Consider the following 19952-nt stretch of genomic DNA (forward strand, 5'->3'; position numbering starts at 1 on the left):
TTTTTATCAAAGATTCCTCTTTGTTTTTATATAAAGAGTAGCTCAGATTAACTCATCATCTGAGAGTAGATCAAAAGTTGAACCTAACCTATTTCGCAATTCAAATTTAGGACATTTGCGACTTGGATTGGAGATTTTTCGGCAAAGAAAAATCCTTGATTTGGGCAAAGATTAACATTTGGGCCTTGTATTTTAATTTTAATTTGAATATCTATTGGGGAGTTTCTGCAGTTAAATTATAGTATTCAGAAATTGATAAAAGAGGTATGTTTCTTCAAAAATACTCATAAATATTTGTTGTCGTGGAACTCTGCCAATATTTTATCAATCTTCTTTGATTATTTCATTTTTTATTCAATATTATAATAAAATTATTCAGGGAAGCATAAACATACCTTGAAATTACACATAAGGAGGTCTTCCAATTTTTCTTTATTAAATTTCATCATCCAGGACAAACATAAACATAAATTAAATTGTGTATTTTTCGGCATTACTATGCGAGAATCTATAAATAAACTACACCAGTTCAGCTATAAACTGCTACGTTTGAAGCATTGATTTTCTCATCTTAAAATCAAAATTAACTTCAGTTCATTTATGTGTCAAGTAAGTGCAGTTATTTAATGCATGGAGTGAAATCCAATTATATATTTTTTTTTTTTAATTGAAATTCTCCTAGAATGATGGAATGTGAAGATTTCATCCAAAAATTCCATTCTCTGGAGGGGGTTACTTTGAGAGAAAAGAAAAAATCTTTGTTCTGTCTACTGAACAGCATAACGGCTTTACCGTTCAACACAGTAGATGCTATAATACAAAAATTGACACCGTGCACATACCTTGAGGAAACATTTAAGATTGAGCTTCTCATCCACTTCAAAAAGACAAATGATCTTCTCCAAATACTTACCAAAGGGGAAGAAGTTGGTTCATACAAAATTGTCCGAGAAGATTGGTTCATTAAGGAAATAATGAATGAATACACACCTGCCCAATTTATTGAACAGATTGTGCCAAGACTGTCTTTTTCTGTGTGTTCAAAAATTTTCAGGAGAATATTTGTAAATGTAAAAAGTGAAAATGTTAGAGAGGAATTTTTTGAAGGAATACTCAATAGTTATGGAATATCATCTGCTCTCATCTTTTTACCAGGATGCTCAGATGAAAAAATTGAGGAATCATTCAAAAAATATTCTATCACTTTTACAGTCAGCCAATTGAAATTATTGTTTCAAAAAAATAAGGATTTGATAATTAAGTATTTCGAGCAATTGATAGAAAACAGTTTGGATGTTGATAGATATAAGTGGCGACCTTTTTTCTTATATATGGGAAAGCAAAATCCCTTGTTTTATTTCGAAATATGTGAAAAGTTTGAAATAGATAAAATCAAACTAGGCAGACAAAGCACTAAAAAATTCATCAGTGCCAAGAAGGAACAAATCGTACTTAAGCCACATGATTACTGTAGAGTTTTACGTAAAGATGTGTTAGTTCGAAAATTAGGAACAGATTTTCCGAAATTCTATAAAAATTTATTGCCTGAGAATTTTAATGAGTTTCGATTTTGTTCGGCAAAATCTATAATCAAGTATTACCCTAAAAAAAAACAATATGAGCTATACTACAATGCTTTTGCAGAAGTTTATAAGTTAAGCCTTTGGGATCATATAGAATCCATGGATCAAAAACTGATAGAATTCATTCCTGAAAAAGAAGAGAGAGAGAAGTGGGTTTTGAAATTTGAGAATAGGCAGAATATAAAAAAATATCTTATTAAGAAAAAGAAGTGTGCCATGCACTTCATAGAAGATGATCATCAAAATATAATACGAGATAAGAAAACAATATTCAATACATTAATAACAAGCTGCAAAGTAACACAAAACTACGACGCTTTCCTCAACATTTTGAAATCATTTCTTGATCGTCATAGAAACAGTGATGTGATAATAATATATAATTTTCTTCGAACTATTTACAAAGAATTAGACTTGGCAAAGTTCAAAGGCGAACATTGGCAATACATATATGATATAATTGCAATACAACTGTTTAAGAAACAACAAATATTTCATCCTATATTTCTAGAATATATTAAGTTCCAATATCTGAACAAGAATCCTATTGAAGAGTTTGTATTAACTTTGTTGAATGAAGCACCCATGGATTTGTCAAAGTTCAATTACAACAACAAAGACTTTGAGAAAAACCTGCTCTTACTCTTCCTGAAATTTCTTCCCAAAATAACTAACAAAAAAAATGAAATTATTATTCAAATCACTCTCAGTATAATAAGATGGAATTCAAAATATCCTTTGGAGTCTATCTGTTTATCGAATCAAAAGGATATACAAAGCGCCATAAAGGAAATAAGTTCCGAAAAAGTCAATAAAACTTTGATAAAAGTATGCAGGTATTTAATTTGTACTCAGAAAGAAAATCAAATGAGTCCAGATTTGGATGAAATGTATTGGTCTAATTATGAAAAATTAAATGACAATACCATAACAAATTGGTATGTAAAGTATAAACCCTTAGTTTTGAAAGACCAAATCAACAGAATAGAAGCTATACTGAAAAACAAGAACAATAGTTTCATTCGTAAGTTGAAGAAATATAGTCATCTAGGAATTCCTGGTGCAATTTCTACGTCTTGTTTGCAAGAATTGAAAATATCGAAACCATCTAAATGTGGTCGGATAGTTAAAATATTAGTGCATTTTATGGAGAAGTCTGATTTTCTTTCATTAATGCAACAGCATATTCCCGATTCTGATGAAAGTGTTGGCGATATAAATGATGAGAGTTCGCTAAAGGCGCTTACTATTCAACGTGCTTTAGTCAAATACTCAAAGTTATGTCCAAACATGACTGTTCTCCTACCAACTCTATTGAAATATTGCAGGAGAAATATCCTAAGCTCTTGTCTCCCAGCACTTTATAGCAGTTTTCACAGAGTTCCAGAAAATCAATTATATTCAGCATTGCAACAGTTGGAGAATGCATCTGTGACAGTGAGAAAACATACAATTTTCCTCACAAGTCTGATTCTACCAATTGAAAAAGTTCTATGCAAATACAAAGAAATACAATCAACTGAAAAGAACTTTTCTGTTAAACAACACATGTTTATGAACTGCTACAAATATTTCTTAAGAAATGAGTTGCCCGAATGTTGGACTATTATTGAAAATTATTTGCAACAGATGAAGAAGGGCGATAAGGAGTCATTGAAGATGATTACGAATGTTCATCTTATTCCTAGAAAATATCGTGCAGCCTATACAGAAATGGCATGGAATGTTCTTGAAAAATTCAAAACAAAAAATGCATCAATTGACGATAACATGTTTGTTCTTCTCAATAACTTGAAAAAGAATGATATTATTCTGTTGAATACCAAATTTTGCTGTAATATTATTGAAAACAAACTTTTCGATGATGAAGAGTGCTCTTTCGACAATAGCGTATCAGATTTTTGCCGACAATTTTTTTTATTCAATGAGTTTAGTGAGGACAAAATGAAGTCGTTGTCAGCGTTGATTCATCGATTAAAAAAACAATCCGTCCATAGTTTTGAGAAACAAAGAGAAATTTTGAGTATTCTCCACGATTTTTGTTTTAAACTTCTCGCAGATATTATATCTTCAGATGACATCGAAAATGTTGATGCAATGCTACCGAAAAACTTCAACGATATTTTGGGGAAACTGTTCTCTGTTGAAGAAATTTTTGAAGAGAAATTTCTGTTAGATTTGATCACTTTCAAGATTGAGTCGAACACTTTCAAACAATCACTGCCAGGTCAAATGAGCAAACTGTTCACAAATTTGAAGAAAGATTACGGCCATTTGATAATGAAACGTTTCAATACATTATTAGGAAAGGTTTTAAATATTTTATATCCAGATGACGACTTCGGTGTACTACAGTTTTTGAATACTTTTTTAAAAGAACAAAGTTCATTAGATCATTGTGCTTTAGTTATAGAACTTATGCCCTTTATTTCATATTTCAGTGACAAGCAAACAGAAAATGAATATCATAAATTGTTGAAATATCTCTATCAATATGGGCAAATAATAAAGATTCGTCTGTATGGGAAACTGAAAAATATGTAATTAAGAGTAAAAGTTAACATTGGTTTTTTTGTGTTGAATTATAAATTTTAGTTTAAGTATTATGATATATTATATTATAATATTGTTGTGTGTCGAAAGGCTTCAGAAAATACAATGCTATAGTTGATTGTTATTAATAAAATCTTATAATGTTCAACAACAGTTTTCCTTACGCGCAATATGTGAAAACAACAATTCCCAGACATGTTTCTGATAACTGCAGTTATCGAAGATGTCAATGTGGGAATGAATATTCCCTCCTGGAGATTAATTTGCCCGGAAAAATTTCATGAACTTTGTGGCAGAGACAATCTGACATGTTTGTGCGAAGTTTATCCATCTTGCTGGAACCAACAGGACTTCTACAGTGAAGTCGACCAAAACTCATCTATAATAGGAGGAGGAGGTGACTATACCAGACATAAAATATTCAAAGTGATGAGCTGCAATGACCTCATCTTCAGGATCAAAAATCGATGAAGTTGGGCTGAAAAAACAAGTCAAAATCCTGACAAAGTGTCGAGGTTCATAATATAATAAACAATTGAAATAGCATACAATGACAAAAATTAATAAACAATAATTAAAAATATCATACCTACAAAAATAGATTTTGGCGAGGTAGAGTGCAGGAAGACATGTGACATTCTATATCAATTTATGTTAAAACTCATCTAACATCCTCACATAACGCCGATTAGCCCGTTCCACGATCTCTCAATAACCTTTGGGCGCCTGGATTTTGGTTTATCTAGTGTGGAATCGGTCTCCACGAACTTTTGTACCTATTTCTGAATGAAAGGAAGCCTTGGCGCATATCATTAAGTGACGAAAACCTCGAATATTGGATAAATTTCTTTACGCGCCGTAGTCGCAGAATTTCCATTTTTGTAAAATTCGCGTATGCATAACGTTCCATCTGCTTCCGAAAAACGCTCCATAGCGACTAAATTCCCAAGAATCAAAAGCCAAGCTTCCGATTGACATATCCATCCTATCAGCAAAGAGTATCATAGTACTCTTTTGCTATCAGCTATCCATATACAGCACATGTACATCCATTGAATGTACATACAGGAATTACAAGATATACAATAGACAGACGTACATACAGGATGTACAATGGGCGTATGTGCAGGATGTCAATGTACATACATACAGATAACCCAGCTAACCAACATGTGACAGGCATGCTGGGGCTACATAACATTAAAAGAACATTTGAAACATAACTCTGTATTAATAAATAAACATTCAATATACATAACATTCTCATTTCACATGATATGTATCATATACTTTAATTCATTATGTTCTTCATGAGAGGAATATGGTATATTAATTTTGTATTATCTGTGATATGTATCATGGTGAATGAGAATGTTATGAATATGGTACATTCATTTATAAATACACGGTACTCTCAAATGTTCTGTTGATGTTATGTAGCACTCGATTGTAATCGAATTGAGAGCTCGGAACCCAAAGTGGGGACGAGCCTTATCGTCAATTTACATTACATTGTCGAATATGGCTGACGCAATGCGAAAAAATAGGTTCTTCAATCAAATCACGATATTTTGCAGCTATGAGGTGGCGTTAACGAGGATAATAAAATACACTGCTCCACAAGAGTTAGGAATATCGTATTCAATCGTTTTTAAAAGTAATCTTCGAGAAAATCGCTGTAAAATCATTTAAAACTCAATAGCAACCTGAATTGATCCAATAAAAATCAGTATGAGACATTTCGTCAATCTGGTCGCCTTTTTTCTGAAGTTTGGTTCTTTGCATATGCTTCATCAATGTTCTTATTTTGAAATGAAGTCAGTTTATCAACGGCTTCGATTTGAAACGAGTTTTATGAAAATGCCAAGACGGAAATTAACAAACGCTGAGGCTAATAGGGCTATCGGAATGCTACAGGGTGGCCTAACTCAGGTTGTTGTAGCGGAAAGGCTCCAAGTCAGTCAAAGTGTGATATCTCGACTTTGAAATAGGTTCAGGAAGAGACAGGTTCCGTGCTGGAAAGTCCAAGATGGGGTCCAAGTTTCCATCGAAACCATCAGACGACGTTTGAGAGAGGTGAATCTAGGTTCTAGACGTCCATTAAGAGGAGTTCCATTAACAAGTGACCATAAGCGTCAAAGACTCTAATGAGCAAGGCAACATATCAATTGGAACGATCAATAGCGTAGTGTCCTTTTCACTGATGAATCCAGATATAGACGATTTTCAGATTCTCGAAGAATAAGGGTATGGATAATCCCACGCCTACCCTGTAATCGTCGCTATATCCAAGAAGTCCATCCATTTCGAGGGGGTAGTGTTATGGTATGGGCCGGGATATGTTTCAACGGGCGCACAGATCTACACATTTGTCCTGGGAATATGACCGTCTTACACTATAGGCAGCATGTTATTGACAATGATGTGCCAAATTTTCACGCTGCTATTGGTAAAACTTTTCAATTTCTAGACGATAACGCTAGACCGCACCGTGCAGCCATAGTTGGGAATGCGCGCGAGGAGCTTGGTATTCCATATTTACCAATACCTCCGCACTCACCAGATTTGAATTGTATAGAACATGCATGTGAAAATAAGATAATCATCAACCTACCCCAGAATCCTTAAATGATCTGAGAGAGCTTTTGCCCCGTTTATGGAACCAAATGTTCAACAACCTCGTGTGTAGTATGCAAAGAAAATGTCAAGCTGTTATTGATGCCCGTGGAGGCCATACATTGTATTGATAGTCTTAAAATGCTTGAATTCTCTGGGAATAAAATTTCGTTATTTTACTTGATTTTTCTTAACTACCCAGTATACGCTGCAAAAATCTTATTTTAACTATATTTTTTGGAATTTAAATCAATATCCCTAACTCATGTGGAGCAGTTTATTTGCGCCCATTAAAACAAATGTCTCCTCAAACGCACACTGGAGGCACCACAGAAATGAGTTAGTGTCTTGAAATATTCATTATACAGTAGACTCCGTTGTCGCCACCACAACATTAGGACAGCAGACGAAATCTAGACTCATCCGTGGGGTCCGTGGACAGACAGCATCTCCATCTTTGCGTGTTCCAGTTGTCATGGCACTCCAATGATGGGTGCCTGGTGCATCTTCTTGCCCTCAAAAATAGTAAAGCTATATGAAACCTATTCGGAATCGTTCGACCAGAAACTATCCTATCCTTCTGGTAGCTTGTAGGAATGACCTTTTAATCGGGATGCTGCGAAGAAAGTCTTTCACATATTAGCCGATCTTTTGTGACGGTTGTACTGTAGCTCTTGCTCTTCCCCCCTCATGAGTGTATGCAACACTTTCACTGGCACGATATAGCTTCGTTTCAACACACTACTTATTGTTCAAGTTGGAAGACTTTTAAAAGCATCTTGAACTCGTAAAATTACTGCGCCATACTATACAATACTACACAACACCAGACGATTTTAAATAACCTATTTATCGCATATACTATGGACAACAAAAAGAATCATATACACTCAACATGCACCTACAAGAAAAATACTTTTTTTGATTTAAGCCATTAACGTCCAGTTTCATAATCGAATTAAACGTCACTTTGAGCTTAAAGCTTCCTTTACTGTCATTTTTAGTAGGGTTAAAGGAAGCTTTAAAATTAAAGCGACTTTAGGTTTGATTATGAAACCGGCCGTAAGTGTCATAAGGACCATATTTTGTGTGTGTGTAATACGCAATCTCAGGCCCCTGTACATATATATATATATATATATATATATATATATATATATATATAGAATACTGAAAATTTGATTCGATTGGAAAAGGTAAGATTTCTTTCGGGAATCCACTTCAATTTTTGGCAGTGTTGTAATTGTGTAATAATTTAGTATCTACCAGGATACTTTTATTCGATGAACTCGGAATTACGAATAGAAGTTTTTTCTGGGAAATTCTACGAAATTTTCAGAATCACAGAATAATTGGGTGCACCTACTTCATTACTGGATCTGATGATGGTAAGTTCATGTAGATTTGGCTCGTATTCATGCCAAAATTCAATAATGGGAATGATGATCCAAAATTACACAATATTTGTTAGCGGCCGGTGCTTTCGATTTCGAACTAGATAGATCCTACGGGGACAGTTCATCATCAAGGTCAAATGGCCGGATTTTCCGATTTCGTTTCCAAGGAGTCATGACAAACTGCTACAACTCGCTATACGCCGCCAGACCGGCAGCGAATTCAATTCATCCGCTGTTTGTTGTTTATCATTGACGAAGTGAGTTGAATCGAAGGTAGGTATATATTTTCATGTAATTCTGGTTGATATTTTCAATGTTGCTTTATAGGGAGGAACAGTTGAGATCGAATGAATTGGAAAATAAGAGCCTATTCATTGCAATACCTAATACGTATCCTTTTCAAGTTTTTCCAAATTTTCGTCGTCAAGATATTTGTGAAATAATTTTAATTTTTATGACTGTCAATTATATACCTATGTACTTCCAAACGTGATCCGATAGATATATTCTATTAGAAAAATACCATACAAATATAGGTACATATGACGCAGGCCCTCTGTCACATCAAAAGAACAGACTCGCACATAATGCGCGTATATTGATAATAAATATATAGGCTGATTTCCGAAATGCAACCTTCATGAGATCATCGGAAAAAAAAAGATACAGGATACATATTTTGTATCCAATGTTAAACTCGTTTAAATATTTATTGACATCTCGGGTAGCTGTGAAAAATTTGAATTATGTTCAGAAAGATTTTGAGTTGCTGAATTCAGTTTGGCATCAGGAATAGAATAAACACTGCCCATATTATTTTAGGCACTTATCGATTATAAAATCTTAATTTTTGTAGTCACTGTTTTCTATGTTTCTGGTTTGATCTAATGAATTGAGAGAATAATAATTGTATCAATTTTGAATGCTGGTTCATTTGACCTGAAAAGTATTTTTTCTGTTCAAATGAGTACTTCGAATAGATCCCAACAAACGCAATATACAGCAATTGAACAGATACTGCATTACAAGTGCCACACCCGCATATGGTGCACAGAAATTCCTGTACTGAAACTGCACAATTTCTGTATTGATACCTAATTCTGCATTTTAAGAATGCAGTATTTGATATACATCAGTTACTGCCCCGTTTCTATATTGATAATACTTCATTTTAAATATGCAGTATTTGATATACGGTCACTGCACAGTTTCTGTTTTGATAATTCTGCATTTTGGAAATACAATTTTTGATATAGGTACAGTGACTGCACAGTTTTTCTTATAATTCTGCATTTCAAAAATGCAGTTTTCGATATGCATTGTTTGAAAGTTTCTGTATCAATCATTCTCCACAAAAAAATTCAGTATTCGATATACAGTTACTGTACAGTTTCTGTATTGATAATTCTGCCTTTTGAGAATGCAGTTTTTGATATACAGAGTATCCTAGATTGCTTGATTTCGGCTGTTTCTGGTACTTCTAGACTAGATAGGTAAAAACGTTGAAAGGAGTCCTGGGCTCGATTTTCGTGAAAAGTCCATTGGTGAAAACCGTTTCACGATATCTTCATTTGTTTTGAAGATATAACCAATCGAAACCATATCGAAAATGTCCCATAACTTTATCATTTTCGAAAATATCTTAAAACGAATTGAAGTTTCTACAGGCACTTTTTTACAAGGAATTAGACACTGTATTCAATTTCTTTTTATCTTTTGTACTAAGGGTGGAGAAAAAAACAACTTCGTTATTTCAAATACGAATGCATTCTTTTTTTGATTTTATAGTATTCGAAAAAAAATTAGCTTTTCAAATATATATATATATATATGTCGATATATTACTTACATTAAGATGTCTAAAACTCTGGTGTATTCACTGATTCGATTTTGTTTTTAATTTCGTGGGGATATGGGATCAGTTTCGTTTTTCCCACTGTAGGTAGCGCTGTTTAGAATTTGACAGAGCATTGTCATTTGATATTTGAAAATAATTTGAATACTTTCCTACGACGTACGAATATGTTGTATTTATAAGCGATTATTGTTGTGTGAAAATGTATTAGTTTCGAAAAAGGGGTGTAGAACATTCATTATTCAACATGTCGTTCAGTAAGTTCAGTTTTCTGTATGGACAATCAAGAGCTACAGCTAAGAATTCGGTGTTGTTGGAATTTGAAGCAGAACCAAATCAGAGCTGAGTTTTATGGAAACTTCAGCAATATTTCAAAGAAACTGTATTGGAAATACGTAATATGTGAATTGTGAGCATGTATTGAGAATCAGAAATACATAAATCTATTCGAGTCTGTTACTTCAAATATTCTTCCTGAGTAGATATAGTGAAAATTCCTTTTCCGTCAACTGAATATATTGGGTATTTGACATCATCTGTGATTTATTAAAATGATATTGAATTACCCCCTCACGAATTCAAGTTGTCAAACGGATACTATCTTGAAGAAGAACAGTAAATCATCCTTCAAAGTTCAAACCCTTATTCGATAGTGTTGAAAAATTGACAGATTTGTTTTTACAATGAAAATTGCACTGCAAAGCACAAATATTCCTTAACAGCTGACAAAATGGGCCAGTTCATATTTTGCACTCGTTGATCGATATTCGATATCAACGCAAACCAAAATAAAACGAGAGAGTATCATTGGACCTTTGGTAGAACAAGGATAGAACGAAGCAAATGACATGGTGGCGCCGCCACGAAACTGATCCCATATCCCCGATTTTCTGAAATGTTGATGCTTGCAAAAAGTGACAAGTGCACACACCAGTGTTTTAGACATCTTAATTAACTTACATCAACTGTTGAATATCTCATATATTATTCTATGAACAGACATCGAATACTTCAATACATTAGTCGATAGAATTCTATGAAATCATAAACCACAAAATAAACATATAATAGTCAATTCGAATAAAAATCGAGCAAAATTTTTATAACTAATTTCAATAATATAACTCATAAAAAGTTATATAAATATATGAATAAACATATTAGAGTCAATTCGAATAAAAATCGACCAAATTTTTATAATTAATTTCAATAATATAACTCATAAAAAGTTCTCGAATTGAGCACCATTTTTCTCTAAACAAATTCGACATTTTTTTCCAACAGGAGTCACCGTATTGAACAGCAGAACGCGGGAAATGTCTCAAATGGAGTTCCTGACTCTCTGCTCTAAATCAGCCCTATTTAAGACTGGATTTTACTCTTAATATATCCCCATACAAAAAAATCCAAAGGATTGAGATCTGGTGATCTTGCCGGCCAGGTAATGGGATAATGCGTTCACATCCACTGATTCTCGAATAAAGTATTCAATTTTATTTTAGTTCTTTGCGAATTATGGGCAGGTGCGCCATCCTGCTGATAAAAAAGTAACCTCGATTCACTTAGAGGAATATTGTCAATATAATCCTCAACAAAATTCTCTATGATAATCAAATAAGCCTGCGTATCCAAATTTTCTTCATATATTTTTGTGTGCCAACTCGTCCTTGCCTGTTTATTTGTCTAGAAATATTTTCATTTTGGTCTGACAAATAGTGTTCATTATGTCTATTGAATATACCATCACTATTAATCCTCACTTAGTCTGACCAAATAACTTTTCGGGGAAACGCATTATCCTGATCACATTTTTCAGAAAACCATTCGCAAAACTGCATCCCCTGCTGTGAATCACCAGGATATAAGCGATGTACCATCCGTATTTCGTAGGGCTTTTTAAAATTCTTTGGATTCTACTTCGGGATAAGTTAGTGATCTCTGAAATTTGGTTTATGGATACGCAAATAATTTGCACAACCTCCCCTAACACGATCACCTCTGATTCTTCCCGATTCTCTTTGAAATATTTCTTAGGTCGAGGTTTTTCAAAGGATCCATAGTTTTTTAAGTTTTCTATTATTCTTCGGAAATTCTGCGGATTTGGTTGTCTTCTTTCAGGGTAACGATTGAAATAGAGTTCTAATGCAGAACTAAAATATCATATTTTTCAAAATGTTCATACATTCTTGAAAATCAATTTAATTATTTCCACGTAGTCAGCAAACATCAAAATATTGATAAATAATTTATTTTTGTGACTTTATATCGTTTTGCTATGAAAGATAAGATAAGATAATTTATTGGTGCTACTTTACAAGATACACTGTATTGCACAAGTCATATTTCAAAATAGGAATAGGATGATTTAACCATCTCATATCACAGTCAAAAATTATATGAAAAACATTCAACAATAATAAAAAACATCTGGACACTACAAAATTGGGAGGATACAAAATACCATACCAATCAAAATAAGGAATATAGTAAATATTCAATAATTTACTTCAAAAGATGTCAAGTCAGTGGACAAGAACTCCTGCACACTCCAAAATGCATTTGTCGTCAATATTTCATTGATTCTTTTTTTGAATTCTTTAGAATTGAGCCTCTGAACCTCCACAGGTAACTTATTAAAAAGTTTATGAGAGATAAAATTGGGACCATTCTACGATTTTTCAAGTCGCATATACTTGGATTTTATATTATTCCTGTATCGTGTGTGATAATCATGGGTATCCCCATATTTTGGGAGATTCCTGTTATTATTATATGCATAGACAAGGCATTCATGAATGTATATAGATGGAAAAGTGAGAATCTTTAGTTCTTTGAAAGCGCTCAAGCAATCATCTCTATATCCCAGGCCAGCCACTATTCTAACCGCTTTCCTCTGCAGTCTGAAAATTTTCTCCCTACTGGAACAGTTACCCCATATTGACTATATCTATTTCAACGCTTCTTTACCTAAATAATCTAGAGCAAAAACTTCATGAAAATTGCTTCATTCATAGAGTAATGTATGAGATACTCAACAGTTAGTGATTATTTCACTTTTATGCTGATTTTTTCTAGAAGATGTAAGTAATATGTCGACATATATATATTTTTGAAAAACAAACTGCATTTTGAAAATGCAGTATTTCATATACAGCTACCGTACAGTTTCTGTATTTGTAATACACTGCATTTGAAAAAATGCAGTTTTTGATATACAGTTACTGTACAGTTTCTGTATTTATAATTCAGTGTTTGCTGGGATTATATTGAAAAGTTGAAAACTAGCTGCACCAGAAATGTCCCTAACTCTTAATTTGAATGGGACACCCTGAATAATAGCTTTTCGTTGCAGTCTGTGGTCTTTCAGTTTTTGCCAAATTCCAACTGCATTAAAATATTTAGTTATGCTTATTAGTTTGGCAATAGATGCCTACCAGATAGTATTCGGTTAAGGCTATGCCTTATATTCAACAAGGACCAATTTTTCAAATTCTTCCTTGAACACAAAAGAGAAAACATATTACTTGACATGACTCAAGTAATGCGTACTCTAAAAAATGCCTGGACGAATTTCACTGCTACTCTATCTGTAGATGGATGATCACATCTAACGATGACCATATTTGGAAATTTGCAATCATTCAACTCGCAATATTTTTGGAACTATTGATACAAAATATTTCTTTAGAGGTAGGTATTCTTGATAAATTAACCGATTCCGAGTAATTTGAGTTTTAAGATAGGTACGTTCTTCTTCTGAGAGCAAAAGCAAGTTGAACAAAAAATCTTGAACAGTACGCTCGAAATTTTGATTTACCTTACTGATGTTATAACCCCTATAAAACTCTCTACCCTGTAAAAGCTTGTCATATCAATATCATTACTATGACCTCTAATAATATCAGAGAACAATAAGTGTACATAATCATCAATTGATCATAAATGTGGGAACACCTATATAGTTGGTTCTATGAATATGAATATTTATAGAAAAGCATCCTGTATATCAGGAACTGGTCCACATCGTCATAAAACATCCTTTAAAAGGTTAGAACTAAATAAAACTCAGATTTCCAAGTCGGAATTTCCTAAATTAAGACTTCCGACTTTGAACTAGGAATTTAACTAAATTCGGACTTTAAAGTCAGAATTTAGCGAAAAATATTTTAAAAATATTATGTGGCATTTTCTTTTGATGTATTTTTTTTTCTTTTTTGTTTGCTGGTACATATATTGTGTAATTAAGCTGCTTCCATGAAACACCTGAACGATCAGATATATGTCTACTGCTAACAACTTGTGAAATTGGGGTAAGGCAATAAAAAAAAAGAACAAATCGCGAAAGAATCGTTTTCCACCACGACAATGAGGGGCCACAGTCATCTTCAGCATTACGTAGGTTCGAAACTGTTGGAGCTTCGTTGGGAAGCTTCTTAAGCCCGTTTGCAACAGCCGAAAATTCTCTCGAGAAATTACTCGTGAAATCATGCACCATGAATTCTCTGCTTCGGTAGAATTCACTGTTCAGTTGCATACAAAATAATTTCTTCCGTTTTCTTGCCAGTATTCTGTAGAAGAATTCTCCAGAGAATTTTCGGCTGTTACAAACGGCCTTAGGTCTCAATAATAACGAGTACCTACCTTGAATGGCACTTGGTTGAGTAAAGGACCAGGAATTCTATCACCAGAAATATGGCAAAAGGTCATTCAGCAGAATGGTTATTTTACCCATTAAAGTTGATAATTTCTTTGAAAAAATAAAATTTTATTTCATACTAAGAACACGAGAATAATTTCCTGTCAACTTATTAATAGAACGTTAAAAATATATTTCGGTGTAAGTAGTGTCATGAAAACAACAATCCTTCTTTATTTTTACAGGTTCAATAATATGGCAGAGGCAAAGGAATTCATAGAAAAATTCCATGGATTGGATGGCACACTTCTTAAGGACAGGAATAAAGCGTTTCGTCTTTTATTAGAAAACTATACTGAAATGCGGGACAACGATAATATTCTGAAAGAAATTTATATTAATCTTCATACAAACACGTACTTGGAAGAAACGTACAAACTAGAATTTCTAATTTACTTCAGGAGAGTTTCAGAACTCTTCGATCTTCTCAAGAGTGGGAACGATGTGTCTGCCAGTAGAATCATCAAACAAAAATGGTTCCTCAAAGCCATACTGAAGGATGTGTCTCCGAAAGAATTTGTGAGGGATATTTTTCCACAGCTCTCCCAAATCGTCAGGTTGAAAATATTGAAGCAGATTTTGAAGCAGTTCAAAGATGAAAAATACATCAATTCGCTATTCGATGAATTAAATGAAACGTACGGTGCAAGACCGGCTGTAGTTATAATTTCCGGGTGCTCTGTGGACAAAATCGAAGAATTTCTGAAGGAGAGGAGCCTCACCATATCCCCAGCTCAACTGAAACTGCTTTATGACAAGGACAAATCTCTGATACGGTTCTATTACGCAGAGTATCATAAAAGGGGTGGTAACATGAACTCTCTGGATTCCTTCTCCCGTTATTTGGCAAGGAAAGATCCCGCTCTCTTCATGGAGCTACGTGAAAAGTACAGATTCACCACATATTTTGGCTTGGGACGCCAAGGTACTAAGGTTTTCGTTAAAGAGAATACAAACGCCTTGATTGAAGATCCACTGAAATACCTCGAAATGAATGTCTTGAAACGGAGCGCTTTGGTAAGGCAGCTTGGAAACGAGTTTCCTAAATTCTTGAAAGCTGCATATCCCGACTCCTCAAAAGAATTGTCGAATTCGCATTTGGTTTTCGATTTGCTGGATGATTACCCAAAGAAGAGAAGGTACAATCTTTTCTCGAGCCTTTTCAAGGAAGTCTACAACAAGGACTTGTTCACAGCCAAAGAAATTATGAACGAGAAACTTCTGGAAATAATACCCAGTCACGAAGAAAGGGAAAAGTGGGTAGATATTTTCAATAGTGAAGTTAAGTACATTAAATACAAAAGATCCACAGTTGCGGTGGCCGAACTGAAAGAACAACTATTCAGAGCTGATGATATAACATTCCGCAAAGAACTTTTCGAATATTTAATAACTTCATGCAAGGTGAGTGAAGATTATGGACAACTTTTGGATATTTTGAAACTTGTGTGTAAGAGATTCCGTAATGCTGACGATGGAGCTCTCTATACACTGTTGAGAACGATTAACGAAAAAATGGATATGAAAATGTTGAACGAAGAGCATTGGAAATATATACACGAAATTATAATGCTACAAGATCTTAGAAATATAACAATGTGCGCTGACATAATTTTCGAGTATTGCAAATTCTTGCATGTTGCTGAGAAATCATTCGAAGAAATGATTCCAATTTTACTTAAATGTGATACTACTTTAAGCAGCCATAAATTTGTTGACGAAAGATTCAAGGATGATAATTTCAAGAAAATATTTTTGCAGCTCGTTCTCAAATATTATCCAGCCTTAGAAGACAAATTCAAATCCTCTTGGAAAGCTATAGAGATAGTTTTAATAATAAGAAGATGGAACAGAAATCATCCTAAGGAAAAAATTTTTGTTTCCCAAGTTGAGTCAATTATTGAATCTATCCAAGAAGAAGTGAAACAAAGTTGGGTGTATTGTTCTGGAAGTGAAATGCAAGCTCTGAAATACCTCATCTGCGTTGAAAACGACACTGAACATTTTGAGAATATTTATTTCGATAATATAAACACTCTAGCCAATTACACTATAACTAGATGGTTTCTAAAATACAAACCTGAGGTTTTTCGGAAATTTATAGATAAAATTTATCCTTGCTTCACTGCCAAGGGTAAGTACTTGAATGGAGTACTGAGAAAATTCGAATATTCAGGATTGGTCAAGGATATAGAGGAGCATTATTTGGGAAAATTGCAAGAGCCAGACCAGAGCGACAGGGATGTGTTTGCTCAGATTTTGGCCTCAATAATGCCAACACGAAATTTTTTAGCACTCATTGAAAAATACCGACCTCTGATCGATAAATTGGACATTTCGAATTCCAGTGAAGAAGAAAAAACTCTGTTACAAATAGAAATGTCCTTGGCGAAATCTGTACGTTTCAGTAGATGTCATCATTCTGCTTTGCCTGTTTTACTTCAGTATTGCAAGGGTGATTGTTTACAACCAGCCCTATATTCACTCTATAGTTGTTTTAACAGAATAGCGGAGAATAATCTCAAATCCGTTTTATCATTGTTGCTGAAACAACCAGTTTCCCTGAGAAAGCATTCAATGTTTTTAGCTTCTCTTGTGTTTCCAGTTAGGATAAACGAGGACTTGGGAAAGCAAATGATGGAAGCAGAAAAGGATATATCTGTGAAAAAACATCTGTTTTTTTGTTCATACAAATATTTTCTTAAAAATCCATTGGAGCATGTCTGGGACATACTAATTAATTACATGGAACTTCTAACAGTACATGACAAGGAATCACTAGATCTCATCACAAATATACATTATATTCCGGAAAAATTTCGGCAAAAGTTTGCAGAAGAAGTTTGGCAAACTTTGGAAAGGTTAGAAGAAATTGAAAACAACCCAGTTGATCAGTATTATGACAAGTTTTTATTGAATATTCGAGATTATGACATAAGGCTTTTATCCCCTGATTTCTGCATTACAATAATCGATAAAAAAATGTTCAAGGACGGACATAAGAGAAACGCCATTTGTTCGAAATTCGCAATTCAATTCATGATGTACAGCGGTGACATAAGACAAGGAATAAGAAGCGTTATGAAAATTCTCAACGAGTACAAATCAAAGTATTGGAACACCAAAAAAGGAGCACATGCCAAATCTGTGATTTATCACTTCTGCTCCGAAATTTTCGACGAGTGTATGAGTGTTGATCATTTAAGGATACCTTTGCCGAAGGAATTCCCATCCACTTTGAGTGAAGAGTGGAAAAAAGTGTTCACGCAAGAAGAAACCTTCGAGGAATATCTACTGCTGGAATGTATTATTTTCAAATATGGAGATGATACAGATATACAAGTATTTTCTAAAAGGATTGGGGAATTGTTCGAAAGGGCTAGAAAGGATTATGGTGAGCTGGTACACGTTTTATTTCGAGACATTCTGGACAATTCACTGGAGAAACTACTGAGCGATAAGAAGTATAAATCAGAGTTAATGGTATTTCTTAGGCAGTTCATCGACGATGGCCCTTTTTCTGTTGCACGATTTTTATTAGTCATCAGCCTATTGCCTGTCCGTTTAGATGATGAAAAACTGAAAAAAAATTATGATTATATAGTGGCAAAAATTCGCGATACTCCAGATAAAATCATTCGTTTGAGTTTGGACAGTCATTATAAGCATTTTTAGTTGTATGGCGATGAAAATTATTATCATTGGTATCACCCAAACGTTAATTGTATTTACAATTCAGCATTTAGAACAGTATTTGAAAAAAAATTGTCGAAATTGTATATTAAGTAGTTTCCCATCTTCATCTAGGATAGGTACTATAAATGATTATTGAATAATCACAACCTCGTTAAATCTGTCATTTGAATTCTTCAACAATTCAATCAATATATGCCTATAGGCAGGTTTGAGTGAAGAAAATGGTTATTTTTTTATTACGTGCATAAAATGAGTGTTTTTTGGCATCGACCTGCCAGAAATTTTCTCGAATGTGCCATTAAAAAAAAAAATTATACACGAAATACAAACAACACTTTTTGTACAACTGTGAATGTGAATTCACATTGTCTGAAATAAAAATATTAAAAATGAATTCTTCCAATACACCTTGACGTGGTTTTACCACAGTGAGCTGTTCGAGAACAACAACCATACTAGGACAATTGATCCTTACATATACCCCAGGCAACAACTCACACTAGTACAGGTACAGAACAAAGCCAAATACATGTGCATGAAGATTTACAATGCGTTACCCAAACAGTTTCATTTGATAACAAATGTTAATACATTGAAAACCAATTAATGGAATTTTTTCTGAACATTGAACCATACAATATATCAGAATATATTGAATCTTGCAAAGTTAAACTCACCCCAACCTTGTAACAAGTAATCATTGAGATTAATTGACTTATTCCCCATTGTTGTATCACAATAATTGTAGGAATTGAATAAACATTATCATTATTATGTCCTGCTTTTATCGCTTTTAAACGACAGTTCCCTGGATAAAAAATTGTACAAAATAACTGAAAAATACTTCTATTTTCCATACATTTTATTTTTAATGTTATCAATACTTCCAATATAATTTCACATCATCTAGTGGTCTTTCTGTGTCGTTACTATAGAAACGGTTAGTATTGGCACTCCGCGTGTTTGACAGTTTGTTTGTGTTTGCTCGTATATAGTTGTTTCAATTTCGAGTTATTTTCAAGAAGATGGATTATGATAGTGGTAGCAATACCCCATACGATATATTTGAGAAAGCAAATGCAATAGTATCTAATACATTCATATTGGATAACAGAGCGACAAGAAATTCAGTGGTATAGATCCACAAACCATAGCTAACGTTTCAACGTTTCGCAAAATATATTTACTTCCTCAGGGTTATAAAATCATTGAAAAATTTTAATCAGTACAGAAAAAATCGACAAAGAGTTTTACAAAAACAACACGGTCACAACACGATTTCAAAAGACAAAATCATTAAATCAACAGGAATCCCCTAACACTATCAATGATCTATTATTTCTTTCGGACAATTATCATTGGTACCTACACATAATTTACTTGATTATGAAATTTGAGAAACACCAAAAAAATATTGCTTAATTATAATATTCCAAAAAATAACATGAAAAACTGTCAATATAAAAACCACGTGAAGACATTTATGAATATCAATTATTTTCCACAATTTGTTATATACAAAATGAAATAGATGATATTAAGGTGCGTTCAGAGAA

The 19952-nt window shown here is 33.5% G+C and overlaps 2 protein-coding genes across 4 annotated transcripts; both read left to right on the plus strand.

Annotated features, from left to right (window-relative positions):
• The first annotated feature begins 264 nt into the window (after window positions 1–264).
• On the plus strand, window positions 265–4415 carry LOC123310062. The gene is made up of 2 exons (XM_044893430.1): window positions 265–609; window positions 683–4415. Exon 2 carries the CDS (start codon window positions 684–686, stop codon window positions 4125–4127), a length of 3444 nt encoding a protein of 1147 aa, XP_044749365.1. The 5' UTR covers window positions 265–609; window position 683; the 3' UTR covers window positions 4128–4415.
• A 3511-nt stretch (window positions 4416–7926) lies between these two features.
• LOC123309213 lies at window positions 7927–19303 on the plus strand. Of its 3 annotated transcripts, none has more exons than XR_006537244.1 (2): window positions 7927–8422; window positions 8477–9149. XR_006537244.1 is itself a non-coding variant. In XM_044892199.1 (2 exons), the coding sequence occupies exon 2, from the start codon at window positions 14896–14898 to the stop codon at window positions 18373–18375; it is 3480 nt and encodes a 1159-aa protein (XP_044748134.1). In that variant the 5' UTR covers window positions 8274–8422; window positions 14886–14895; the 3' UTR covers window positions 18376–19303. The 3 variants fall into 3 exon arrangements, 2 of the variants coding, with proteins under 2 accessions (XP_044748134.1, XP_044748135.1); XM_044892199.1 differs by lacking the exon at window positions 8477–9149 and adding an exon at window positions 14886–19303 and having other exon boundaries at window positions 8274–8422; XM_044892200.1 differs by lacking the exon at window positions 8477–9149 and adding an exon at window positions 14886–19303 and having other exon boundaries at window positions 8361–8406.
• The last annotated feature ends 649 nt before the right edge of the window (window positions 19304–19952 follow it).

The sequence above is a fragment of the Coccinella septempunctata genome, chromosome 3, assembly GCF_907165205.1.
Source record: "Coccinella septempunctata chromosome 3, icCocSept1.1, whole genome shotgun sequence".
Classification (NCBI taxonomy): Eukaryota; Metazoa; Arthropoda; class Insecta; order Coleoptera; family Coccinellidae; genus Coccinella; species Coccinella septempunctata.